Here is a 27673-nt window from a genome sequence, read left to right as displayed (position 1 = left end):
ATACCAAATAAAAAATAAATGTCATCTCTTTGTTTTTAAGGACAGGTCCAATGACTCCAATCTCTCTCTCTCTCTCTCTCTAAGGGACTCGTTCTGTCCACAGTCTCACCCTGTAAGTCTCTCTCTCTCTCTCTCTCTCTCTCTGATGCAGTCTTGCAATCGTTCTCGCTCTCCAGTTTGATTTGTCTCGGAGCTACTTTCTGAAGCTTAATGTCATCTTCGTGAATTCGAGGGACTTGAGTTTTTAAGCAGATTTTTTTTTGGTCGAGCGTTTACTGTTTGGTGAAGTGTAGCTCGCCTGGAGAGACGGCAATGGCGACGGAATTTCGTTGGGTGTTCGTCTTTGGACGGAGAAAATCAATCTGAAAGTTGCGTCGGTGGAATTGGGTTCTGCGTAAAAACATGAATAGGGTTGGTCAATTTGAGCTGGTGTTTTGAACCTTCCGTCTTTTGGGGATCTCAGTCAACCTTTGAAGCTTGGTTCAAATTCCTAATCCTCTCTCTCTCTGAACAAACGATAAAGCTTGAAAACTGGAGAGAGGTCAAGTGTTCTTGACTTGGGTCATTTTCTGAACACGTTGTCTGAGACTCCGCCGTTGGCTTTTCTCGGTTTGAAGTCCGAAATGGCCTCTCTCTTACCCGTCGCCATCAATTTGTCCGCTCTCTTGTCTGTTTCAATAGCTGTACATCGAAGTGCTACTATTGCGTTCCGATCTCCACTTGTTACAACCATGCAGCAAAGAGAATTCAACCTTCATTCCAGGGTTCGATTTCTTCTACAGATCAAGAAATTGAATTCATTACGGGATTTCATTAACCATTCCCAGTCCAGCGATTCAAGAATGCCCTTAAAATGCATGTTCTTCAAGATCCAAGCTATTGAGATCCTTCAAAATATTATCTTTGTGATGTGGCACATCTTTTTTCTGTTCACTGCATTTTCCATTTTCAACATTTGATTTGTTTTTGTTATGCCTTGTTTTTTATGTCAAATTCTAACAAATTGTGAGTTTGTTGAGAGTGTTATGTTACCAGGAACAAAATTTGGCAGTGTAGAACTTGCGTGTTAGGGCTGTACAATGTCACTGTAGTTATGTCACAGTTCAAGCACAACTGCATTTTCCATTTTGAACATTTGATTTTTTTTTGTTGTGCCTTGTTTTTGATGTCGAATTCCAACAAATCGTGAGTTTGTTGAGAGTTTTCTGTTACCAGGAACAAAATCTGGCAGTGTAGAACTTGCGTACTAGGGCTGTACAATGTCACTGTAGTTATGTCACAGTTCAAGCACAACTTGACTGCTAGTTCTGTGGAATCATACAGCAAATTTTTTTTTTTTTTTTAACTTGTTAATGTCATGGTTTTTAATTTGTTTCGGCAGATTGGACTTGATGATTCTCGCCATTTCTATCAGGTAACTGCCCTCTAACTTAAAACAGTCTTGCAGATACACCCACAAAAGGAGTGAGAGGGTCCCGGTTTGAGCCTCAACTTGTTAAGGAAGAAGCCAGAGAAAGCTGAAGAAAATGGAAGCCACTCAGAGTCCGCACCCTTATGTCCCCAGAGATCTAAAACTCCCTGGTTATGTGCCAGTTTTACTTCCACAATTAACTATCCTTGGTGTCTACGGCATTGCTTCGGTGCTTGTTGTCACCTTCATTTGGTTTATATCTGGTATGCTCATTCCTCTTCTAGATAATTATTCTATCAAAATGTTGCTTGAGCTCACAATTATTGATGCACCTCAAATAAGGTGAAGTTGAGGAATTAGGAAGAAGAGAAACTTACTAGGATTTGCTTCACTTAGATCCTTCTCCCTCTGTGCTACATGAGAAACTGCAATGCCTAGTCTATGTAGTTGTCTGAAACCCTTGTTCCCCATTAATTGAACCTTTTGCTTAGCAGTTCAGTTTTTACTCTCTTGAAGAAATTTTGTCACTTAACCGTCGTGTTCTAATTTCTTATTCCCCTCACATTCTTTTTATTTCTTCTTATGACAATTAAAACCTGACATATGTATCAGAATATGTGCTCCCCCTCCAGATAAACTAAATTAGCTGGTCTCGAGGACTTTTTCACCCTTTGTTTTAAAGCTTGGGAAGCAACATAATCTCTGGCTCGAGTGAATCTCGTTGTTAATTTGTGTCCATGCTAGACTTGGAGTTTTGCATTTGCATCACTGGCAATTCGAGTTTACCATTGCATAGGTGCACAATGCCTCTACTAATTTTCCCCACTCTTCCTCATTTGTTTGAGAAAAGCTGAAAACATTTCATCATTTTGGTATTTCCATTTGTTGCAGGGCGATCACCCAAAAGGTCAACGGTCGATAGAGTGCTCATGTGCTGGTGGGCATTCACAGGGCTTACTCACATGATTCTTGAGGGTTATTTTGTTTTCTCACCAGAATTTTACAAGGATAAATCTGCCTTTTACCTGTCTGAAGTTTGTAAGTGATTTTCTGCCCCTCTTTTTTGCTATTTATTTTGGCATTTTTGTTTCCTTCCTTGGTTGGCTCGTCCAGCTTTTGGTGGACAGCAGCTGAAAGATACAATTGACAGGGAAAGAATATAGCAAAGGTGACTCAAGATACGTAGGAAGGGATTCAGCGATTTTGGCCGTTGAAGGACTAACTGCTGTTTTGGAGGGTCCAGCGTCCCTCCTTGCAGTGTGAGAATTCTTCACTTTATTGAAAACCAATTTCTTGTTGTACGACCATGTTAGAGTAGTTGTAGTTCCCATTCATTGCCTAAAATCTCTGTATTCCGATGCCTAACAGTTATGCCATTGCAAAAGGAAAGTCGTATAGCTACATTCTCCAGTTCGCCATATCCTTGGGTCAGCTCTATGGAACTGCTGTGTATTTCATAACAGCTTTGCTGGAAGGTGATAACTTTGCTGCTAGCCCGCTATATTACTATGCGTACTATGTCGTCTTGAATTCCTTCTGGATCGTGATACCCACAGCCATTTCCGTTAGATGCTGGAAGAAAATGTGCGCGGCATTCAATAGCCAGGGCCAGAAAAAAGTAAAAAGCCGCTGAGGCAGATGTTACTGCTTGTTACAAGATTAATGCAACATTGATCTGTGGATTTCGTCCTGCTTGATAGCTTAATTAAACTTTGCCATTGACTGATTTTTAGCAATAACAGGCATCTTTTGCGTTTCTCAACTTTTGGAAGGCGCTGTAGTTAATTCGTTGAGGTAAAGCTTTTCCAAGTGACCATGGGGTTGAACTATTGATGAAATATGCATTTTGATGTGGAATCATTTGAGCTGCTGGAAGCTTTTATCCCCTGTTATTTCTCAAGATGATGGAACTCATGGATAGCAAAAAGATAATGAATTGATGCTATATATAGTACTGCAATGAAAATTATCCCTGACCTTCCTAAACCGGGAAGATGAGGGTTCTCTGTGATTTTAAGCTGTTCTGGGTAGACTGTTCTATCTTTCTTCATCGAATTATTTTGACGGTCACTGGGCGGTGTTATCTTAGTTGAGAGAAGCCATTTCCCTCTGGATCAGACTTGACAAGTGAGAACCAGATCTAGCTATGCCTAGCAACCTCAGCAATCTGGAAACTGTTCTTCCCAGTTGTCTTATTTTCGCGATTATCTTCGTTGCCTCGCGTTGATTGGATTGGATAGATGGATTTAGTCCTGGGGCGAAAACTGGTTCTGACCGCTATGTCCAAGAAGAAAAAAACGAGTGTGCTCAATTTTTGGGCCCATGTTTTGCCAATGACTTCTTAATCCTTCTATACTGTCAACTGCTCTGTTCGCTAAAATTAAGCCGCCTTTTAGATTGGTGGTCTCAGATCTCACAAGATACTTAATACGAATAGTATCCCAGTGGCACGAGCATTCATAACGACCCCACAGACATATTTGCTCTAGAAGTGTTAAATAGGTGGATCGAATATGGTCTGATCTATATTTATCCGTCTAACGCATTTTGACCCATATTCAATGACCCATACCCGACCGGCAATCGACCCTTATTCGACCCGACTCGTGTTGACCCATATTATCAAATCACACTTATATTCTAAGAAAATTTATATAATTTATTTAAGCTATTTTAAGTTCTTCACATATATATGTTACTAGATAAAAACTTCACATCAAATAAAAAAATTAAATAATAAAAAATTAATAAATAAAATAAAAAATGATGTTACTTAAATATTTTTATTCAATAAAAAATCTAGTGAATTCGAGGGGCAGCGGGCGGTTGGAGGTCGGCCAATAGTTTTTATATTTTTTAATTATATTTTTCTTTTTTATTTCTTTCATTCACTTATAAATATAGAAAATAAAAAAAAATAATAATCAAGTTGAGCCTTTGAGGCCCTGGACCCATTTGCAACTTGTGGGAGCTGCCCTCATGTGCCGAAAATGGGTCCAATATGGGTCGAAAATGGTTTAAGTATGTGACCCATTTTTGAACCATCTAATTTTTTTTGGTTGAAAGTGACTCATCTAATTCAACTTAAATAGTTTAGATCCATTTTCATTGAGCCGTTTAAAAATTTATAATCTATATACAACCCGATTGTACAAAATATGGGTAAAAAATGGGTCATTGACCATATTAACGGCTCTTTGCTCGAACGCACAGATGAAAATCTTTTCTCGCAACGGCGGGAAGAATTTCCGGTGCATTTTCATGAGGCTACTGATTTAATTAATCGAGTCTCTTAGCATATATCATGCATGTCTATTTGTTGTCAGCAAGGGGTCGCCATTAGCAAATCTTAGAGATGTGGAAGTCCTGAGTAGAATTGGTGCATTCCTTTTCTTCTTCTTCTTCTTCAAGAGCTCAGATTAGGCCGAAAGATCAACAGTCCAGGCTCTATCTGTCCGTCCCTTTCATATAATCTTCCAGAGCCGCTTATGCTTCTTATTTTATTCACTTCAGAAAGAGTTTGCAATTGGAGGAACCACACACCTACTCTGTAGAAAAAAAATGGAGATGCCAAAGCTTGGTTGACAAGTCGATCCAGGGGCGTCGCATGGACGAAGACGCTTTCCCGTCGCTTCCTGGAAATGAGGCCACTGATAGTTATGCTATACGACACGACTTCGTAAGTATGTATAAGTTATGCTATACGACATGACACACCTGGTTACGTTTCAGATAACTGGCTGTTGTTCTTTCTTCAGTTGCCCGTTGGTGGTTGTTCTTCTTTTTCTTGTTTGTTCGCATTTCGGATTCCCTGGTTTGGGAAGTCAAGTCCATGGATCAAGAAGGGGGACCCTGCCCTTTTGACTTCCTCCTCCACACTGTTTTCCGGAATAGTAATTACGGGGTGCATCATCGCTATCAGGGGTGTCAAAAAGGCCCGCGCAAAATGAGCCAGCCCGGCCCGGTTCGGCCCGCCGCCTGACTTTTTTTAACACCAATATTTTCTTTTTAATTTAATTTATTTTTATTTTTTCTTTTTATATTTTTCATTTGATGGGTTTGTTAATTGATTTTGATTCCGAAAAAAGAAGAAAAAAAAGAATCGGACCAGAATCCGGCCCGACCCGACCCGTGCCTAATACCCTTAAAAAAATTCAATATTTTAACTAAATTCTCGATTCTATTGTAAAAAATTTTTGCTCATGAAAAACTCTCAACTTTTGGTTCAATCTCAATTCTATTATAAAATTTTCTTTTGTCTCATTAAAAAAAACCACCAAATTTAGGTTTAGTCTCAATGCTACGCTGAACTTTTTTTTGTCTTATAAAAAATGACAAACTTTTACTTGAGTCTCCTATTTGCCTCTATTAAGCTTCCGTCCAAAATCGTCCTTAGTGATGCAACGTTTCTACATCATTGGTCTTGTTTTTTCCTAAATTTCATATCTAAGAAGACGTCTTTTGGAGTTGAATTTCATGTCAGCCCAAAGATGTCTTCTTGGATCTAAAATTTGGGTGGAAAATAGAGCACTTGATGTTGGCTTTCTTCAATTGCTCTTTTTAAGAGAGTCTTCCTCCGTCTCGCTTGATGATCTTCGATTTTGTGCTAAGTCTTCAATCTCTCGTGATTGGAAGTCTTCTCATAGAGCTCGTGCTCAAGACACACAGCTTGGGACACTTGAATCGCTTGCACTTGAGAGTCTTCCATATCTCTTTTGTCAAGAGAATTTTTTAACATAAGGTTAATGAGGACAGATATGAGACTCAAGTAAAAATAAAACAAAAAATTTAGGGTAGATGGGACTAGGCCTAAAAAAAAAAATTTTTTTTTGTCGACTAGACCTAAGTTGGAAGGCTTTTATTGGACAAAAAGAAGTTTAGAATAGAATTGGAAATAAACCTAATGTGGGGGGGTCTTGGGTGTTAGGCTTCCGCTCTCGTGTACAAGTCGAATTAAGAACAACAAGTATAATTTGACTAATGGGGATTACATACGCAAAATAAGCCGGAGCACAACCTGATTATAATACCATTTAGAATATTCGATCCAGAAGCTTGTATTATTATATGTATCTAAAGAACAATATGTAGACAAGCAATGTCAAATACGTTAATATAGGAGATCCTCCTCCGCATGTCTAAGATTTGGAGAATATCCAAATTTCCTAAAATTTATATAAATCCTGCGACTGGTGTTATTGCAAAGCTCAATATTCTGCAGTTTCGCATGTACACGTGCTCTGTTGGGCCACTCTTAATTGTTTCATAGAATTTTAAATAAGGTCTTGAAATGGAGTCATTTTCTAAAATAAAAAAAAAAATGATCAGTCGATAAATGTTGGGATTTTTAAATTTAGCTTTTATTTCGTTAACTTTTTTGACAAAAGTGTCCTTGTTTTGGTTGCCAAAAAAGCCACTTGCCTGCCGGTCGGTGAGCATTTGACTGATAAGTTCGGACCTTTATTTGAATCCGATTTGGGTACTTCACGTTGTTATTCGAAATACCGTCCATTGAACATTTTTTTTTTTTGTGAGAAAATGATCATATTTCATGTTCTTATTTGGAATATTTCAATTTATTTTATCCAACCAATTGGGTTTTGCCTTCTCTTATATCTCTACAATTTTTTTTTTTTTTTTTTGGTGTTCCTTTTGACAATCTGCGACGCCAAGCCAAAACCGCGAAGAGATGAAGCAAGAGCATGCAAGCCTTGAACCGCAGGTGATCTCATGTAGGCATTTAACTTCTTCCAGAAGCTCTCGATCTTCGTGACGGTGACCATTGTCGCCGGCAATGACCTGAAGAAGCTGCTTCAGCCGGCCCTCCAGCAGCGCCAGAGGACGCCGACAAGCAAGGATGGCCACCGCATCCCCGGGTGGAACCATGCCGTGGGGTTCATCCTCTCGAACGATCGAGACATACGATGAAGTCCCGGTGGAATTGACCAAAATTTAACATGTAGTCGTAATTATGACTCAGCAAATTACTAGTAATGTTTAATTTATTTTCTCATTTTCTTTTTACTGGAACAACACGAGAGATATACTTCCTTTGTGAAAATGTACGCGCCATAAAAAAAAAGGCAAAAATCACAAAATAAAACTCAAATTATGTTCGTTGACCTATTTACCATATCAAACTTTGAAGGGAGCAGATCACTTCACATGGAAAGAGCACCAACTTATCACTGAGGCCAAGTTAAAGTTGCTAGGCTTTGTTAATCTTTCTCTGGAGCACTGTAGCTAGAAGCAAGTAGAGCCACAGATTGGTTGGCGAAGGCCCAACGTAACAAATGCTTAGCCCAAAATTGGCTTGCCTCTCCCCCGAATCACTTTGGAATTTAATTTGTGCTGAGTCTCACCCTGTAAGTCTCTCTCTCTCTCTCTCTCTCTTGCCAGTCTTGCAGTTGTTCTCGCTTTCCAGTTTGATTTGTCTCGGAGCTACTTTCGGAAGCTTAATGTCATCTTCGTGAATTCGAGGGACTTGAGCTTTTAAGCAGATTTTTTGTCGAGCTTGTACTGTTTGGTGAAGTGTAGATCGCCTCGAGAGACGGCAACGGCGACGGAATTTCATTGGGTGTTCATCTTTTGACGGAGAAAATCAATCTGAAAGTTGCGTCCGTGGAATTGGGTTCTGCGTAAAAACATGAGTAGGGTTGGTCAATTTGAGCTGGTATTTTGAACCTTCCGTCTCTTCGGATCTCAGTCAACCGTTGAGTTGAATCTTGCTTCAAGTTTCTAATTCTCTCTCTCTCTCTCTCTCTCTCTCTCTCTCTCTCTGTGAACAAACGTTAAAGCTTGAATACTGGAGAGATGTCAAGTGTTCTGGACTCGGGTCATTTTCTGGACACACTCTCTGAAACTTCGCCATTGACTTCTCTCGGTTTGAAGTCCGAAATGGCCTCTCTATTACCTGTCGCCATCAATTTTTCCACTCTCTTCTCTGCTTCAATAGCTGTACAATTGAAGTGTTACTTAAATGCAATGTAGACAGATTAAGAATGACCATTTATCCAAAACTTAGTGCAACCCTTTACGGGTCCGATCTCCGATTGTTATAATCATGCAGCAAAGAGAATTCAACCTTCATTCCAAGGTTCGATTTCTTTGACGCACCAAGAAATTGAATTTATTACAGGATTTCGTTTCCCACTCACGCTCCAATGGTTCGAGCATGCCCTTAATTTGTTCTTCAAGATCCAAGCAATTGAGATCCTTCAAAATAGTATCTTTGCGATGTGGCACATATCTTTTTCTGTTCGCTGCCTTTTCCTTTGTCAGCTTTTTTTAGTTAGCATCAAGTTTTTTATGTCGAAGTCTAACAAATCGTGAATTTGCTACCCTCACGCAAGGTATCAAATTGTAACCTCGGAGTGGTTTGTTGCCAGCAACAAATTTTGGCAGTGTAGAAAAAAAACTTGCGTTTTAGAGCTGTACAATGTCACAGTTCAAGCACAACTTGGCCATTAGTTCTGCAGAACCCTACAGCAGTTTCTTTTCAAACTTGTCAATGTTTTGGTTTTTCAAGAAGTTTGGGAAGACTGGATTTATTAAAATACTTGGCATTTCTGTCAGGCAAACTACCCCCTAACTTACGCAGTCTTGCGGAGACCCTCACAAAAGGAGCAGGAGGCTTCCGGTTTGAGTGTCAACTCGTTAAGGCAAAGGCGGAAGAGAGCTGAAGAAAATGGAAGCCACTCGGAGTCCTCACCCTTATGTCCCCAGAGATCTAAAGCTCCCTGGTTATGTGCCAAATTTACTTTCACAATTGAGCATCCTCGGTATCTATGGCATTGCTTCGGTGCTTGTTGCCGCCTTCATTTGGTTTATTTCCGGTATGCCTTTTCCTCTTCTAGACAAGTATTCTATCTAAATGTTGCTTGAGCTCACAATAATTGATGCACCTAAAATAAGGTGAAGTTAAGGAACTAGGAAGAAGAGAAACTCACTAGGATTTGCTTCACTTAGATCCCTCTTTCCTCTGTGCCATGTGAGAAAAACCATAACCATGCCTAGTCTAGGTAGTTGCCTGAAACCCTTGTTCCTCATCAATCAAGCCTTTCTGAAAAATATTAGATATTAGCAGTTCGGGGTTTGCTCTCTAAAAATAAATTTTGGTCACTGAAGCACCGTCTTTTATTTGGTTATGCCCCTCACATTCTTTTTATTTCTTCTTAAGACTATTAAAAGCTGACATATTTATTAGGAAATATGCCCCCCTCCTGATAAACTATAATAGCCGGTCTCAAGGCCTATTTTTTGAAGTTTGGGAAGCAACACAATCTCTGGCTTAAGTGAATGCCGTTTTCAATTTGACCATGCTAGATATAGAGGTCTTGCCTTACTGGCAATTCGAGTTTTCCATTGCATGGTGCACAACATCTACTTAGCCATCTTCCTCATTTGTTTGGGAAAGGCTATAAACATTTCATCATTTTGATACTTCCATTTGTCGCAGCACGATCACCCAAAAAGTCAACTGTTGATAGAGTGCTCATGTGCTGGTGGGCATTCACAGGCCTTACTCACATGATTCTCGAGAGTTATTATCTTTTCTCGCCAGAATTTTACAAGGATGAATCTGCCTTTTACCTGTCTGAAGTTTGTAAGTGATTTTTTGCCACTCTGGTTTTTCTAGTTAGCATTTTTCCCTTTCCTTCCTTGGTTGGCTCGCCCAGCTTTTGGTGGACAGGAGCTGAAAAGATACAATCGACAGGGAAAGAATATAGCAAAGGCGACTCGAGATATGCAGGAAGGGATTCAGTAATTGTGACCCTTGAAATACTTGCTGTTGTTTTAGTGGGTCCAGCGAGCCTCCTCGCAGTGTGAGAATTTCCACTTTGAAAATCAACTCTGTGAAATTCGACCGTCTTAGAGTAGTTGGTTTCTGTTTGCTGCCTAAAGTCTCTGAATTCCGATGCCTCACAGGTATGCAATAGCAAAAGGAAAGTTGTATAGCTACATTCTCCAGTTCGCAGTATCCTTGATTCATCTCTGTGGAACTGCTGTGTATTTCATAACAGCTTTGCTGGAAGGTGATGACTTCGCTGCCAGCCCGTTCTATTACTATTTTTACTTTGTTGTCATAAATTCCTTCTGGATCGTGATACCCACAGCCATATGCATTAGATGCTGGAAGAAAATATGCGCAGCATTCAATAACCAGGGCCAGAAAAAAGTGAAAAGCCGCTGAGGCAGATGTTACTGCTTGTTACGAGATCAATGTAGCATTGATCTGTGGATTTCGTCCTGCTCGATAAGCTTATTTAAACTTTCCCATTGACTGATCTTTAGCAATAACATTGAATATGCATTTTGATGTGGAATCATTCGATTTGTTTGGAGCTTTTGTCCCCTGTTATTTCCTTTACTAAGATGACGGAACTCATGGATAGCAAAAAGATGATGGAGTCATGCTGCTCTGGGCAGACTGTTCTATGTGCTTTAAATTATTCCGACCGCCACTTGCAGGGTTATCCTAGACGAGAGAAGCCGTTTCCCTCTGGATCAAACTTGAGAAGCAAGAGGCTAAGAGCCACATCTAGCTATGCGTAGCTACTTCGTCAATCTGGAAAATTCAATCGTTAGATGGCTCTTATTTTCGCGAATATCTTCCTCGCCTCGCTTTGATTGGGTTGGATATATGATTTAGTCTGGTGGGCGGAAACTGGTTCGGACCGCTATGTCCCGGAAGGGGGCAAAAATGGAATGAACATTCTCATTTTCGCGTCAGCATTTTGCCAATGATAATTTAATCCTTCTACGAAGTCAACTGCTCTGTAGCTTAACACTTAGCCTCCCGCTGGATTGGTGATTTCAGATATCTCCCAAAGATGCTTGATACGAATTGTATCCTCCTGACATGTTTACTATGCATGTACACGAAAATCATATGCTGCAAACGCCCGGAAGAACTCTCGGTGATTGTTTGCAATGACCGGCGATTTCTCTTCTCATAAGATGGCTGATTGATTAATTGAGTCCTTCAGTATATTAACGTGCCATTAGTTGCGCCCTCGACCAAATCTGAGAATATCATGACTTTTGTAATATTGTCGGGGTTGACTAATCAGCTGCAATCTAGCGGTGTGGAAGTCAAGAGTAGAACTGTCAACCGTGCACTCTTCTCCTTAGTCAAGAGCCCAGAACGGGGCCGAAAGGTCAAGACTTCAGGCTCTATCGGTCTTGCCCTTTTTATACAAAGCCTTCAACATCCCCCTGTACTCGTTATTTTATTTGCTTTAGAAAGTGTTTGCAATTGGAGGAATTTCACACCTGCTCTGTAGAAAAAAACTTGTGGAGTTGCCAAAGCTTGGTCGACTAGTCAATCCGGTGGCATTTACATGCACGAGGGCGCTTTCCCGTTGCTTCCCGGAAACGAGGCCCCTGATGGTTACATCCACTTGCTCTTGGCCGGTCCATTCACAGGATAGAATATTTTTACAGCAAGCAAACTTAAGATAGCGATCGCGACATCGATTCGTACAATAATGTCACGAATTGTCGGGTGATTCGAGTAGGACGCGTCTGCTTATATCTGCACTCGAAGCGTGCCGTATCGCTTCACGAGTGCTGCCCAAGTTACACTTACGACATGATGCACGCGCTGACGTTGCGGATTACCGGTTGTTCTGTTCTGTTTTGTTTTGTTTTTTGTTTTTTGTTTTTCGTTTTTTTTTTTCGATTGCTCGTTGGTTGTTGTTGTTCTTCTTGTTTGTCCGCGTTTTGGATTTCTTCGGGAAGTCAAAAAGATGACAGAGAGAGAGAGAGAGAGAGAGAGAGAGAGTTCAGGAATCAAGATGGGAGACCCTACCCTTTTGGACTTATTCCTTCCTTTTCACACTGTTTTAAGGCGGCCTAATACCAAAAAAAAAAAAAAAAATCTCGACTTTAGGTTTAGTATTAAATTTACCCTTGAAATTTTGTGTCTTAAATGCATAGGAGTCCTAAAACTTGTCGCGAAAGTGTAATTGAGTTCTAAAGCTTTCAAAAAGTACAATCAAATTTCAAAATTTATCAAATCGGTATAATTGAGTCCTTCCGTTAACATCATCAACTTGGCTAATGAAAAATGATTACGCGGCATTTTTATATTAATTTCTTTTATGACTTAATTGCATTTTTTTAAAATTTTGGGACTCAAATGCACTTTCGTGACAAGTTTTAGGACTTCTACTACACTTATCTTTAGGAAAAACCTTCAATTTTAATTCCAGTCCCAAATCTGTCTTGAATTTTGTTTTGTAAAAAAGGAAATCACAAAATTTCAATTTATTTTCAAATCTACCCCGTGATTCAATCCCAACTTGATATGGCATTTTCACGTTCATAAAAAAAATCCACATAAGTAAAGTAATGGGGTGATGTATACGGACCGATGTGGATAACAATCCACCTTGAAAAAAATTGCTGAAATTCTTCACAGTGAAATTTTTCTAGGATATCAAAACTAGTAATGATTAATTATGATTTTTGAATAGAAGGCTAATAAGGGTAGAGATTAGAGAAAAAATTGGTGATTTTTCTCTTGGACAAAATAAAAAAGTTCGGGACTGATTTTGGAGTGGACCTAAATTTTAGGTTTTTTTTAGAGAAAAAACTTTTTGGATAAATTTGACACTAAACTTAAAATTTGAGGTTTTTTTTTAAGAGAATTACGCCTTTTTAAGGTATGATAATTATGGTATCCATTGCTGGTATAAAAGGAATTTTTTTTTTCATAGAATACTCAAAGAATAATATTGTGGACAAGCAACGCGAACACGTTAATACAGGAGATCCTCTTCCCCATGTCTAAGATTTGGAGAATATCCAAAGTGTCCTAGTATTTATATAAATCTTTTTTTTTTTTTTGGGTCGGAAAATTTATATAAATCTTAGGACTGGCGTCATTGCTAAGCTCACTATTCCGAGGTTTCACACGTACGCGCCCCGCTGCTGGGCCCCCTCTCGGGAAAATATTGTTTTATCCACGCAACCGCGTTTCTGCCTTCCCTTATATCTCTCTCTGCAAATTCTCTTTCTCTCTCGCTCCAAAACCAGCCCCAGAAGCGAAGCTTCTCAGCTCCCCCTCCGATCCTCGAACGTTCCTTCGTCCGACCTTCTGCGAAGCCTAGCCGAAACCGGCGAAGAGGGACGGCAATGGAGTATACAAGCCTTGAGCTGCAGGTGATCTCATGCAAGGACCTCAGGGCCTTCAACTTCTTCCAGAAGCTCTCGGCCTTCGTGACCGTGTCCATCGTCCCCGGCGACGAAGACCCCAAGAAGCAGCAGCTCCACCCGGCCCTCCAGCAGCGCCACAGGACGCCCACCAGCAAGGGCGGCAACCCGCAGTGGAATCACGACGTCGGGTTCGACCTCTCCGCCGTCTCGCCGCGGGAATACGCGGGCCTCTCCCTCAGGTTCGACGTGCGGCTCCCCAGCGTCGTCGGCAGCCGCTCGATCGGGGAAGTCCGCGCCTCGCTCCGGGAGTTGGTCGACGACTTCATCGGGCCTGTCCAGTTCCGACGCTACCAGGTGAAGAACGACGACGGGAAAGGCATCGGGGTCTTGAATTTCACGTACAAGTTGTGTGGGAAGAAGAGCGACAAAGGCGACGGCAACGAATTGGCTCGGGTCGAGCCTTCGCCCGCAGCTCCGGTCCCGGGTCATAATGCTACAAACTTGGAGTGGCCGTACTTGCCGCCCAAAGCGCTGATCCGGGGTATATTGAACTCCCAAACGTATTCTCCGTCGTTGTCGCTACAAACAACCAACAAGGACGTGAACAAAGCTTCGACGGGCTACGGCTATCGCAATTCGTGGTACTCAATGGTCGGAACAGCGGAGCGGTCATGCTAATCTTATGGCCGGCCGTCGCTACTGACTCATAGGCACGACCCCGCAAGCCATCAAACTCGCCCCCTCATCTACAGCTGCAAAATTGCATTTCATGCTCACCTTAGAGCTTGGACTAGTAGTAAGAATTGGCATTGTTATGTGATGTTTCGTCAGTATAGACCACTTTAGAGCACTGGGTTTGGTAAATAAATGGCTCTGGGCAGTGGGTACTTTCCATCTGTTCCCTTTGTGACCATGTTTCTCCATCATCTCAGTTTGTGTTCCACCTTGCTGTACATATTGGTCATATTACAGTACAGAAGATTTTCGTAAAGATTCAATCTTTGTCATGAACTTTGCAAAGCACACGAGCCATGGCTCCATCACATGTATCTGGAATTCATTTGTCAAGCCAATTTGAGCAAGCATTCAACCATTTGTTGACTAGTCCAACCTTAGTCAACAACGGTGGTATCTTTCTCCCACCTGCTCAGACTGTGGTGGGGTTGGGGTGGGCCGGGGCGTCAGCTTATCTCCTCACTCGGCACTCCTCCGTCGTCATGATTGAAGCAGAGTCAATCTTTCTGAAATCTGGAATAAACAGGGTTCGGGGTAGCTTCCTTTTGAAAATTACGTGCCTCCAGCAGGTGCTTTCCTCATTAGTTTAGTTGATTGTGCTGATGTTAGGATGCCAAGATGGCAAGTTTAATGTTGAAAATTGGGAGAGAGAGAGAAAGAGATCGATCTGGGGTTGCACGTGGCCAACGACCTCCATGGCCAGGCTCGCGCGTGTTTGAGAGAGAGAGAGATAGAACTGCAGGGAGAAAGGGCAGGGGAAGGGGCGGCTTCGATGGGCGCTTCGACGAAGACCAATGATCGTGGCGGCGGGGCTACAGTTGTGGAAAGGTGGGGCCAGGGAAAGGGGTAAGACACGAGAGAGAAAATGGTTGCTATCGGTTCGCAAAATGAAGAGCGTTTTGGTAAAATCGCCTTTTCTTAATGCTTTTCTCTAATTCCTTGTAATTTAGAAGTTGTTTTCGCCAACTCGTGTCTATTTCTTTCTTTCAAAAATTTGACCGTTTCGACATTTGGAATTTCCACGTCAGCATACCACAACAGATAATCAACTTCATTAACGAGGAAAAGATTCTGATCGCACAATTCATGTAGCATACGGGGTAAGCTTGCACAAATTGAAAGTTTGAGAGCTCAATTACTCAGAATGATTTTAAGTTTTCAAGATCGAAAATAAAATCGTCCCACTTTGAAGAGGGGGTCGTGTTCTTCACTTTCCATGGCATTTCAAAATTTGAGATCCTCACTTTGAATTTTGGTCAAGCTAGTGCTCATAATGTGCTCATAAACATTCGTAATGCATGAGACACCTGGGGACGGAGGGAGATATAACCCAAACAAGCTAAAAAGATACTAAACAAACAAGCTCTTCAATACAAGCAATAACCATAATTGGGCAGCGACAATCATAATCGGACAGCTAACGGTAAATTTACCATTTCGTTCCACTCAAAGTGAATCGAGAGTCGCTCGTGCATCCCTCCATACTAAGGGTGAGCAAAAGAAACCAACCGAATCAGAAGCCGTCTGAACCTGACCGAGGTGCCCATCCAATTTCTTATGAAACCGGTGATTTTCAATCCGGCTAAACCTCCCACCTAAATCGGCTAAACCACTTTTTTAATATTTTATTTTATTTCTTAAGAATCTTTGAAAAGAATCTTCTAAAGTTACGCAATCGCATGTCTTGGCATTATAACGACCCCTCTTATGGTCTCTGCGTGCCCATCCGATGTGGGACTCTCAAAAGAGTTTTAATCGTTGTGAATAAAAGCTTCCGGGGGTGCATGGCCAAAGCCAAGAGTCCCACATTGAAGGGGCCTCCTGTAGAAAAGAGCATGACCAAAGCCAAGAGTACCATGTCGATTAGGCCTCCCGTAGAAAAATGATGGTTGCGGATAAAAGCTTTGGGTAGGTGCATGGCCAAAGGCAAGAGTTCCACATCGAACGGGCGCATAGAGACCGCAAGAAGGGTTGTAAATAAAATTCAAACCGTGCTATGCACTTGCTCAAAGCATGCATTTCTCGGCTTTTTGGCTAACATCATGTGTAATTTATTAAGTGCGGTCTTGCTCATACAACGTTGTGATGTAGAATAGTGAAAATATGTGAATGTATGTGTTTCATGAACATGCACATGCGACTCCAGTTCCAAGCACCTCTAGTCCGGTTGGTTTTGGGATGGGAACTAGCCTCGAGAACCGATCACCCATACTCTATACTTGTTTTCTCTTGACGGCATAGAAAGGTCTAAGTCTGAATGTTTTGTGAGATGAGGACTGGAAGAGATATTGATATAGGATCATAATCTTTTTGATTTATTGTGATTGTGTGATTGATTGTGTAATTATTAGTTACCTTAGATAACACTCTAGGACAGCCTATACATAGGCCCTTTGTATCATCATTTTGTGATATTAAAAATATATAGAAAATTACGTTCTGTTCTATTCATAATATGGTATCAGAGCTTTTGTTGTCCGAGAAAGCGGCGATATAAAGACGCTATTATAGCAGTTGCTTCTATCTAGTCGATTCCTCGAGTTGCAAAAAACCCCAATGACAATTGTCTTATTCTCATCATTTGGGGCATTCCTTTTGCTGATCACATCACTGTTCTTTGCTACTCTTCAATTTTCAATGTTATTTAAAAAAAAAAAAATACCACCATGACGATAGCTGCTCTCGGACGAGTGCAATAGTGAAATTTTGTCACCAATAGACCTGGTCATCAACCGCACGCGCCACCACGCTCCGCCATAACACAAGACCACCGACGCCGACCTCTATAAGTCCCCGTTTCAAAGCCATCGACCGAATTTTATCCATCATCGCCGCCATAGACAGGTTCATTGTCCTCTGCCGAGTTCGACCAACCAAACGTCGTCCCCGGAAAAGGCTTTACGCGCCCTCACACTCTAGTAAAGCTCTCTGCGAGTGAGATCCACTCGCTCATGCATCTTACGTGACCAGTCGGAGTCCTTGCCACATGTCCGCCACGTGTCACCCACGTGTTTGCCACGTGTCACCCACGTGTCCGCCACGTATACAAACCTCGCCACATGTTTGCCACGTGCCTACCACGTGTACTTCCGTTGAACCCGCGTTGACCGGTTGTTAATTGGCGCCGACTTCTATTGACCCAGCATTGACCCGACGTTGACCGGACTAGTTGGTTCATTGTTTTGATCAGCTCGACCATTTTTCGACCGGTTCTTGCTGTTTTCAAACCGGTTCCTAAGGTATTTCGACATCCCGAACCTATTTTTGGCATTATTTTCTTCATATCAGCTCTGGAAGTGTCGGTTTGATTGAAATCAACATAGAAGTCTACTGAAATTATACTGTTTACTTGTCATGGATAAAGTAGAAGTGTCAATACCTATTCAGACAATCTTGAATGGATCAAATTATATTTTATGGAGTCAAGAAATATCGAGTTTCCTAAGAGGACGTAGGCTTTGGCTTTATGTTATTAGAGATATTCGCGAGCCTACACAGATTGTTGGTGAAGGCGATGATAAGTTTGCTGAATGTTTAGAAGAGTGGGACGGTAAGAATCATCGGATACTTACATGGATTCGAAATACTTCGATTCCATCTATCAGACTTCGGTTTGGGTGCTTAAATAGAGTTAAGGAAGCTTGGGATCTTCTTGCTAGTCATTATTCCACATTAGACATTGCTCATCAATATCAACTGTTAGGAAATTTACATTGTATGTATCAAGAAACAAGTTAGTCTATCAATGAATTTTTGTCATGCATGCATGCTATATGGGACCAGTTGGCTTTATCCGAACCGAAATGGAGTTCGAATACCGATGTTAGTAAGTTTGTTGAATATCCCGATCGTATGCGTATTATGCAATTTTTTTATGGCACTCAACGATGAGTTTGAACCGGTGCGAGCTTCACTTCTGCATAAAGATCCTTTACCTCATCTTGAGGCTGTTGTATCTTAATTGTTAATTGAGGAGACTCGACTTGCTACTTCAAAGGTGCAACGTGCCTCTCCATCGGTCTCCACGCCCGCAGATGCGGTACTCGCTACTCCAAGATCCTCCTCATAGTGCAAGCCTTATTGCACTCGTTGTCGACAACTTGGTCATCGTGCTTCCAATTGTTATCAGCTACATCCTAATCAACCTCTAGAGGCAAACAACCGATCTCACTTCAGAGGTCCACATGCACGCCCACCCATTGCCATTGCTGCCATTGAGGATTCCTCTAAAAGTTTGTTTGTTACTCTATTGTTAGATGATCCTTGATCAACATTCCGTTCCATAATTCAAGAATCCGGTACTTGTAGTTCTTCCGCTTAGTCGGTAACTCCAAGTACTCCCGATTTGTGGTTCTTTGATTCGACTTGCTGTAATCACATGACCTCCAATTCCAATTTATTTAAGTCAAAATCATTCAATTCACAAGCACCTATCATTCATACGGATGATAACTCTTAGATGATAGTTGGTCATACGGGAAACATTTTGACGTCCAAATTATCCTTACCTGAGACATTTATGGTTCGCAAACTCTCCTTAAACTAGATATCCGTGGGACAGCTATGTGACCTTGGCTTTGACATTCATTTTTCTTCAAATGGTTGTTATGTGCGGGATCCCCGGACGGGACAAACAATTGGGATAGGCCGTAAAGTGGGACGTTTGTTTGAGCTTTTATCGTTGAAGCTTCCAAATTCCTTCACTGGATGTGCTGCCACGATATCATTTGAAACTTAGCATTCTCGATTGAGTCATCTTCACTATCTAAATTACGTCCTTTGATTTTAAGTGGTCATTTAGGTTCCGTTGACAATAAACATTTGATTACTTGTCTTGCAAATTGGGAAAACATCATGTTTTACCATTCAATATTAGTGAATCTATTTCTTCTACTCCTTTTGATCCGATTCACTCTGATATCTCAAGACCATCTCCTACCCCTATTATGGGGGGATCTCGTTACTTTGTGATTTTCGTAGATGATCATTCTTGTTATACATAGCTTTATCTTATGAAAAATCGATCCGGACTTATTGATATTATTAATAAATCTGTTGCCATGATCAAAACACAATTTTCCCGGAACATCAAGATCTTTCGATCTGATAATGCCATGGAATATAGGGAAAAGGAGTTCCTTCAAATTCTTCCTCAAAATGGTACTATTGTTCATCGTTCTTGTCCAGGAACTTCCCAACAAAATGGTCACGCAGAGCGCAAACACGTACATATCTTAGTTATTGTACGTATTGTTCTTATATAATCATCATGTCCAGAACAATTATGGGGAGAAGCCCGTCATACTCCCGTATATACTATCAATCGCATTCTGACACCTCTTGTAGGTATCATTTCTCCTTATCATCACTTGTATAACAGTGTTCCAAATTACAATCTGCTTCGAGTCTTTGGTAGTGCATGTTTTGTACATCTCCTTCCTCATGAACGCACGAAGTTAGAACCTCATGCTCATTTATGTCACTTTCTTGGATATGGCATTGAGCATAAGGGATATAAATGCTGGGATCCTGTTTCTAATCGACTTCGTGTATCTCACCATGTTACCTTCCGGGAACATAAGATGTTTTCATCTCTCCATCCTTTTACATCCTCCCCAACTGTTCGCTTCTTGACCAATCCTTCCGTCGATCTATTTCTAGAAGATGACACACATGATCTTCCCATTTGAAATTGTCCATTCCCAATCTTGATGCAGGTATCTTTGATAATCCCACTTCGGCAGCTCCCGACATGTCTGTGCCATCCACGGATTCTCCATCATTGGATGTTCCTTCCTCTTCCAATTGTTGTTCCACACGTGCAAGCCAACCCTCTGTTGGGTTTCGCGATTTTCATTGTTATTCTACTATTGCTTCTTTCACGAGCCTCGCACATATAGAGAAGCTCGTACTAATCCTCTTGGGACTTGGTTGATTTACCTCCCGAAAAGTCTGCTATGGGTTGTAAATGGGTCTACAAAATCAAAACAAAAGCACATGGTAGGGTGGAAGGTTACAAAGCTAGAATAGATACTAAAGGCTTTACTTAGGAGTATGGCATTGACTATGATGAGATGTTTGCTCCAGTTGCACGTCTTACTTCTATTAGTAGCCTCCTTGCTGTTATTGCTATTAAGAGATGGTCTATATTCCATATGGGTGTTAAAAATGCATTCCTCAACGGCGATATCATTGAAAAAGTTTATATGGAGCGTCCCCTTGGATATACTCACACTTCTAAAGTATATCGACTACGCCGAGCATTATATGATTTGAAGCGGGCTCTTCGTGCATGGTATTCCAAGTTTAGTTCCACTATGGAATGTCTTGGATTTACCTCTAGTCCCTACGACAATGCTCTCTTCGTTCAACGAACATCTCGTGGAAATATTCTATTACTCTTATATGTGGATGACATGGTTATTACTGGTGATGATTGAGTTGACATTTTGAAATGAAAGATCTTGGACAACTTTGTTATTTTCTAGGTTTGGAAGTTGCTTCAGATTCTTCTAGATATTACCTTTCTCAAGCAAAATATGATACTAATCTTATTTCTTAGGCGGGACTTACTAATAACAATATTGCTTCAACTCCTATTGAGACTAATGTCAAATTTGATGACAAAGATGGTACTCCTCTTCCGAATCCTACTCTTTATCGACAGCTGGTTGGCGGTCTTACTTACCTTACGCTTACCCGTCTTGACATCACTTATACTGTTCATGTTGTAAGTCAATCCATGGCCATGCCGTGAACGACTCACTTTGCTGCTTTTCTTCGCATTCTTCGCTATGTCAAGGGTACCTTATTTCATGGTCTTCACTTTTCTACCGACTCAACCTTAGAGTTGACGGTTTATTCGGATGTTGATTGGACTGGTGACCCTCTTAATCGTCACTTTACTACTAGCTACTGTCTGTTCCTAGGAAAATCCCTTATTTCTTGGCGTAGTAAGAAACAAATTGTTGTTGCTCGATCTAGTACAAAAGCAGAATATCAAGCTCTTGCTGATACGACATCCGAACTATTATGGTTGCGATGGTTATTGGAAGACATGGCAGTCCGTCATCATGGTCGAACGATCATTTATTGCAATAACTGGAGTGCTATCTAGATAGCCCATAATGATGTCTTTCATGAGCGTACCAAGCATATTGAGATAGATTGTCATTTCGTACGATCTCACATGCTTCGTGATACTATTTGTCTTGTTGCCACTTCATCGACTGATTAGATGGCTGATATCTTCACTAAGGCACATTCACCTAGACATTTCCAAGGGCTATTCTCCAAACTCCAGTTGACATCTTCAATGTCACCTAGAGTTTGAGGAGGGATGTCAGAGATATTGATATAGGATTATAATCTTCTTGATTTATTGTGATTGTGTGATTGATTGTGTAATTATTAGTTACCTTAGATAACACTCTAGAACATCCTATACATAGGCCCTTTGTATCATCATTTTGTGATATTGAAAATATACAGAAAATTACGTTCCGTTCTATTCGTAATAGAAGACCATAACGAGGCTTGATTTTCATGGCTAACGATATCAATAAAGAGTCAAGGAAATTACAAGCGTGTCTCAATCTTTATACTCCAAACCCTCGATTAGGTGTTTAGATCTACGAAATAGATTTTCTCAACAACTCCCAAAGAAATTGATAAAAGACTTCAAATTGGTCTTTAAACTATGTGTATTTGACTTGATTGATTGACTACTCCATCCAACCTTGTTTTGGCTAAGAAAATTTTGGTGGAAAGTCCATTCCACCTATAAAATGTTCGTAGTAGGGTTTAATTGAAGGAAGAAGAATACTAGAAGTGCCAAAAATTGTGTATGACACTCACCAAAAATTTTCACCGACTCACTTAAGTGTCAAATTGGAGAAAAAAACAATGACATAATTGCCTTTCACGAGAATTTTCAGCCAAAATGATTACGTGGCATTTATAATTAAAATCTTCATCAGATTGGCAAAAAAATATGTTACGTGGCATAGTATTAAAAAGCTCAAGTTAAAAAATAATAATTCAAACTCATGCAAAAAATAATTAAAAAAAAAAAAGCAAACAAACTTCGGCTTAGCCGCGCCCTCGCAAGTGGCTGCCACCACGGCCGCAAGTAGTCACAATCGGTTTGGTGGAACCGCCGGTTCCGGTTCAGGAACCGGCCGTGAAAAATGGCGGTTCCGGTTCCGATTCATTCCGATTCATTTTTAATAATAATTTTTAAAATAATAAATAATAAAATAAATATAATAAATTATAAATTATAAAATACAATTAAATTGTACATTGTAATAAAATATGGGAAAAAAAAAAGAAGGAATGGGCTTGAACTTAATGAATTATCATTAAGCGGCCTACATATCTTCTTGGGGATAGAAGAATCAAAGCCCATGTAGTTCTTTTTACCTTTGAGAACCCCAACTTACCTCATCGTCAATCGTCGCTACCCGTTGTGGTACCCGTGGCGGTGGTATCTCCAACATCATTGCTAAAAAATTCGTGTTCACGATCTAACTCTTGGTGTCGATATTTCGCCCTCGTCCAATCGCCGACACAAGCTTGAGCTTCCACAGAGTCCGGGCTTAATCTTGAACGGCGAGAGTCCAAAATTAATCCTCCGAACTAAATGCTTGTTCAACTGCAACCGTTGAAGAAGGGGTTGCTAATATTTGACGAGCGATGAGGGCGAGAACTGGATACTCGATTTGGTGACTCTTCCACCACTTCAGGATTTCGAAATCTGTACTATGTTCTGCATCACGAAACTCAAATTGAGTGGTTAAATATTTTTCTAATTCAGAAATATTACCTGTTGCCCCTTTTTATTTTTTTTTTGCCTACTCTTAAGCATATTATACCCTCTACTAAATGAACTACCACCTTCGCTACGTGAGGCGGTAGATTGTAAAGATCCAGAATCACTTAAACCATATCTACTACAAAATTCTCCATATAATGCTACTATAGATTCTTTAACATGTCCTAATATATTTGAAATATCTATTGAATCTTCCAAATGTAAATAATCATGATAATACACATTCAAATAATCTTGTAAACCGTCTAATTTAATACGTGGATCAAAAACAATACCAACTAAATAGACAAGAGGAATTTGCAAATAATAATGCAACCATTTTTCTCGCATTACTAAAATAGTTTGACCTAATTCGGTATCTTTTCATATTCACTAAAAATACTACTAATATTAACACACTCTATTAAAAATAAATGCGTTGTAGGATAATAAATACCAGATAAAGTCTTAGTAGCATCATTAAAAATTTTCAAAATATCTAAAATTTTCTTGCAAACGTCCCAATGTTGAGGAAGTAAAGTAATTTCGGGAATATTTTGTGAAATAAACATACATAATAAATCTTTATATTCAAAAGTTTGCCGAAGCAACTCGTACGTAGAATTCCAACGAGTCGGAATATCTTTTGGAAATCTTCTTGGCCTTCTCCCATTTTGTTTACAAAATTTTCCCCATGATTTCATACATTGGAGACGACTCCATAAAAATTTAATTGCACTTTTTATTGGGGCGAGAGAAATGTCAAGAGTTCGTAAACCATTTTATACACATAAATTTAAAACATGACAAGCACATCTAATGTGAAAAAATTGTCCGCCAAAAGTGGGTTTGCAAATATTTTCTAATTCGGGAATAGAAGCGGTATTTGCGGCGGCATTATCAAAACCAATTGAAAATACTTTATTTATTAAATTATATTCTTCTAAAACTTGCCTAATTATTCTATAAATATTATGAGCCGAATGGCTTTCATCAAAAACTCGGAATGCAATAAGTCTTTTTTGAATCATCTAATTGTCATCTATCCAATGACACGTGACACCCATATAAGAATGAATTTGCCAAGGATTACTCCAAATATCGCTACCTATATGCACACGTCCATTGAATTCCGCAAAAAATTTTCCTAAAGATTTTTTTTCCTTTTTTATAAAGATGAAAAACTTCGCGTTTAAGAGTATTTTTTGGAATAGTTGGCGCTTGCGGAACCAACGCAGTATTTATCAAATATTTCATATTAAAATTTTCACCAAGTATTAAACGGAGCATGATCAATGGCAACATATTCACCTAATGTTTGTTTATAAAGTGCTTCAAAGAAACGAAATAAAGGATGAGGCTTAGAAGTGGCGTACCCGGAAATTTGTTGTTGCGTATTGTCGATCCCCGCTTGCGTTGGATGTTTTTTCGTCAAATGCCGACGGAATGTTCCGTAGCCGTCTTCTTTCGTGAATTTATAAGTTTGCGAACAATATTTACATTTTACATTATACTTACCTTCGACTTCATCACGTACCTTGTCGAAGTGTAGCCACAAGTCCGATGTATTATCTCGGCCCTTCCGTTTCGGCTCATTTGCCGTTGACGTTTCTTCGACACCAGTGGGAGGATGAAGACTTTCTTGTGTTAGGATGTGCTCGACGTTCGGAATCGGGACATAGTTGATATTATCGTCGTCGTCTTCCCAACTTGCATACTCACGAAGATCGTATTCATGAATGGGATACTCGGAATCTCCCATAGCCATCTTGCCCTTGTCGGCATTTCTGCTTCCACTTGCCATTTTTGAGAGAATTGATCGGAAATCCGATTGAGAGAATTGAGTCGGGATTAAGAGAATTGGGAGAATTTGAGCGATTTGAGAGGATTTCGGAGAGAATTCGAGAGATTGTTCGGAGAATTTGTGACAAAAATGAAAGGGGAAGCATATGCATTTATAGGCAAGAATCATTTATTATTATTATTATTATTTTTTTAAAAATGTAAAGCAACGGCCCAAAGCCGGGGAAGGGGGAGAGGGGGGGCCGGGCGAGAGCCCAACGGCTCTCGCGCCCCGGGGCCCACTTTTATTTTTTATTTTTATTTTTTTTTGGCGGTTCGGAACCGGCCCGGAACCGCCGGTTCCGAGCCGGTTCCCACGTTTCCGGAACCGTGGGCCCGGTCAACGGGCCGGTTCCGGGCCCACGGGCCCAAATGGCCCCCTCTAGCCGCAAGGAAGGGCCGGTTGCCTAAGCCTCCTGGATGCCCGGTAATCTTCGCTGAACCCCAAAGAGCGCTTGATTGCCTAGATTTCATTCAAGCAAAAAATAGAACTTGTTCTATGCATTTAGGATGTGAGCTTCAGATTCGAGTTTTTCGGTGATGTTTCAACTTAAACCTTACATATAAAGCTCTAACTAGAAACTACTCATCATGAATCGACCTTAGTTCAATAAAATTTGTGCATAAATTCATCCACTAATTTAGTGCTTCATACTCAGCAAAAACATGGTGTACGTAAGAGCTCACCCGGTTCGAACGGCGAGAAGTCGCTTGAAGTCGGCGATGGCGGGAAACCTTGGGTGAGGCCTCATCAGCAACCTTTGCTTAGATCTAGGGTGTAGGCTACGCCCGGCCCCGGATCTAGGCCATCAAGCCCACATTGGGGGCCACCAAGGCTCATGCAACTTTGGGGAGGCTCAAGCAACCTTCGTCGGCCTCTCCCAATAGTAGTGGCGATGCCCACCAAGAAGGGCCAGGCTACCGCATTAGTGAGTTTTTTTTTCAACTTTTTCCTTTTTTATTTTTTTAATCTAATTAACTTTTTTTTTAACTTTTAACTTTTTTATTGCTAACTCGGTCTCCACGAGCCACATAGACTTAAGATATTAATAAAAAAGGCAACGTCGAATTTCCGGCCAAACAGATTGGAATTGGCACTAAAAAGAACGTTTTTTTTTTTAAATTGACACTTAAGTTATCCAAAAGAAACTTTTAGCGCTAAAGTGAGCGCTGTATAAAACTTTTAGTACTTCTAAGTCAACCTTACTACGACTTCATCAGGAGTCAACCGAAACTACAGTGACTTCATTAGGAGTTAACCTCGCAACAAAGCCGGTCGATGCGTATCCGTAATAGTAAAGCAAGCGCCTCTAGTTCTCCGAAGCGGAAGAGCTTATGGGCAAAAACGAGTGGTAATAGGATTCAAGATCTTCCAACCGACAAATGTTGTGGTTGTCGGGGAGCGTCATGTGGACTATGTAGGTTTGAAAGTAGGAGGGAGTCGGAAGGACTTGCCATTGGGAAACAAAGCAATTAGATATATGAGATGAAGGAAAGCCATTGGTGTCTTTAAGTCTAGGAGATGGAGGGCTTGTATTTAGAATCTAATGGGAGCGGCTGTTTATATAGAAGCCGGATAGAAATACGCTTGTCTCATGTTTATAGTCTTGGCTATGTATTCCTTATCTTAGAGGTTGGTCTAGAATCCGTTGCAATCCATTTCATGATGCTAGAGTAGGTCATTTTATCTACTGAATGCGAATTTCGCCTTGTGTTTGTCTTGTAAAACGATTCTTTACAAGGACATTGAAGCAAATTGTGTGCATTGGCCAACACCCGGTTCCCATGAAAAGTTAAATTGAAGTAAATTACGTCAAGTTTATAGGGTAAGGTTCATAAAAATCCCCATGAACAGTGCCACAAAATTAGATAAGAGCTGCAATACATGTAATGAATATATACCTAAGTAAAGCTCTGTCCAAAAACCCTAAACGCACGATATGGAAATATTCTGACTAGGAATGTCAGAGTCAGAGCCACACATGAACCGTGAAAAAAGATTAAACCTTCATTGCTTTACTTTGTAATCTATAAATTCTTCTTAGAAGAAGCTAGTGAGAGAGGCGATCATATGAATTAGACATGTATGGAATTTTGTAGTTTAATAAGGGGGGGAGGAATCACAGGTGGTGTTTTTTAATTTTGGAACCATTTGTTTATTACACATTGCTGTATGAGTAATATACCTAACGAACACGGTTCCAAAATGAGCTTATTTTCAAGTTGACTAGGTGGAGCCCTAGTGGGTACTGAAGAGGTACAGATACATTTATATGGGCATGAGAGAAAAGAAAATAGGAAGATAGGCTTTATGTTGGAAAACAGAATTAGGCTCGACCTATCCCAGCTCGTACCTTCCTCTTTTGTCATTTTCTGCTAAGGATCGATTCATTTGTAGGTTCACAACCTATACTGCGTCCATAAAAGAAATGCAAGTTGGTTCCTATTGACACCTAATTTTTGATCATTTTTAATTTTAGAAAATGAACTAAAAATAAATAAAAATTCTAAAAATTACAAAATCAACTTTGGAAGCCTTGGCCCAGCCTTAGGAACCAATTTTGAACAAAAAAATATTTTTCATAATTTTTAATATTTTTTGGATTTATTTTTTTTAAAATAGCAAAAAAAAAAATCAGAAAATGGGCAGAAAAATGCCCAAACATATTAAATTTTTTTTTAATTCCCTCTTCATGTTGGTACTTTAA

General features: G+C 40.3%; 2 protein-coding genes and 1 long non-coding RNA gene across 4 annotated transcripts; 2 read left to right on the top strand and 1 right to left on the bottom strand.

Annotated features, from left to right (window-relative positions):
* Positions 1-55: 55 nt before the first annotated feature.
* Positions 56-14434, bottom strand: LOC125316139. The gene is made up of 3 exons (XR_007199458.1): positions 14308-14434; positions 8993-8998; positions 56-71 (listed from the first exon to the last, which is right to left on the bottom strand). It is a non-coding gene; the product is annotated as an uncharacterized LOC125316139 (long non-coding RNA).
* Positions 66-3286, top strand: LOC115745355 (probable 3-beta-hydroxysteroid-Delta(8),Delta(7)-isomerase). The gene is made up of 5 exons (XM_030680878.1): positions 66-112; positions 1448-1674; positions 2303-2449; positions 2562-2670; positions 2780-3286. The coding sequence occupies exons 2-5, from the start codon at positions 1527-1529 to the stop codon at positions 3042-3044; spliced, it is 669 nt and encodes a 222-aa protein (XP_030536738.1). The 5' UTR covers positions 66-112; positions 1448-1526; the 3' UTR covers positions 3045-3286.
* LOC115745370 (probable 3-beta-hydroxysteroid-Delta(8),Delta(7)-isomerase) lies at positions 9009-26317 on the top strand. Of its 2 annotated transcripts, XM_048283520.1 has the most exons (5): positions 9009-9271; positions 9901-10016; positions 10128-10236; positions 10340-10611; positions 26290-26317. In XM_048283520.1, the coding sequence occupies exons 1-4, from the start codon at positions 9099-9101 to the stop codon at positions 10602-10604; spliced, it is 663 nt and encodes a 220-aa protein (XP_048139477.1). In that variant the 5' UTR covers positions 9009-9098; the 3' UTR covers positions 10605-10611; positions 26290-26317. The 2 variants fall into 2 exon arrangements, with proteins under 2 accessions (XP_048139477.1, XP_048139476.1); XM_048283519.1 differs by lacking the exon at positions 26290-26317 and having other exon boundaries at positions 10340-10729.
* The last annotated feature ends 1356 nt before the right edge of the window (positions 26318-27673 follow it).

Source organism: Rhodamnia argentea, chromosome 8 (assembly GCF_020921035.1).
Source record: "Rhodamnia argentea isolate NSW1041297 chromosome 8, ASM2092103v1, whole genome shotgun sequence".
Taxonomy (NCBI): domain Eukaryota; kingdom Viridiplantae; phylum Streptophyta; class Magnoliopsida; order Myrtales; family Myrtaceae; genus Rhodamnia; species Rhodamnia argentea.
Note: the sequence above shows the minus strand (reverse complement) of the source record. Positions and strands in the feature narration are given on the sequence as shown.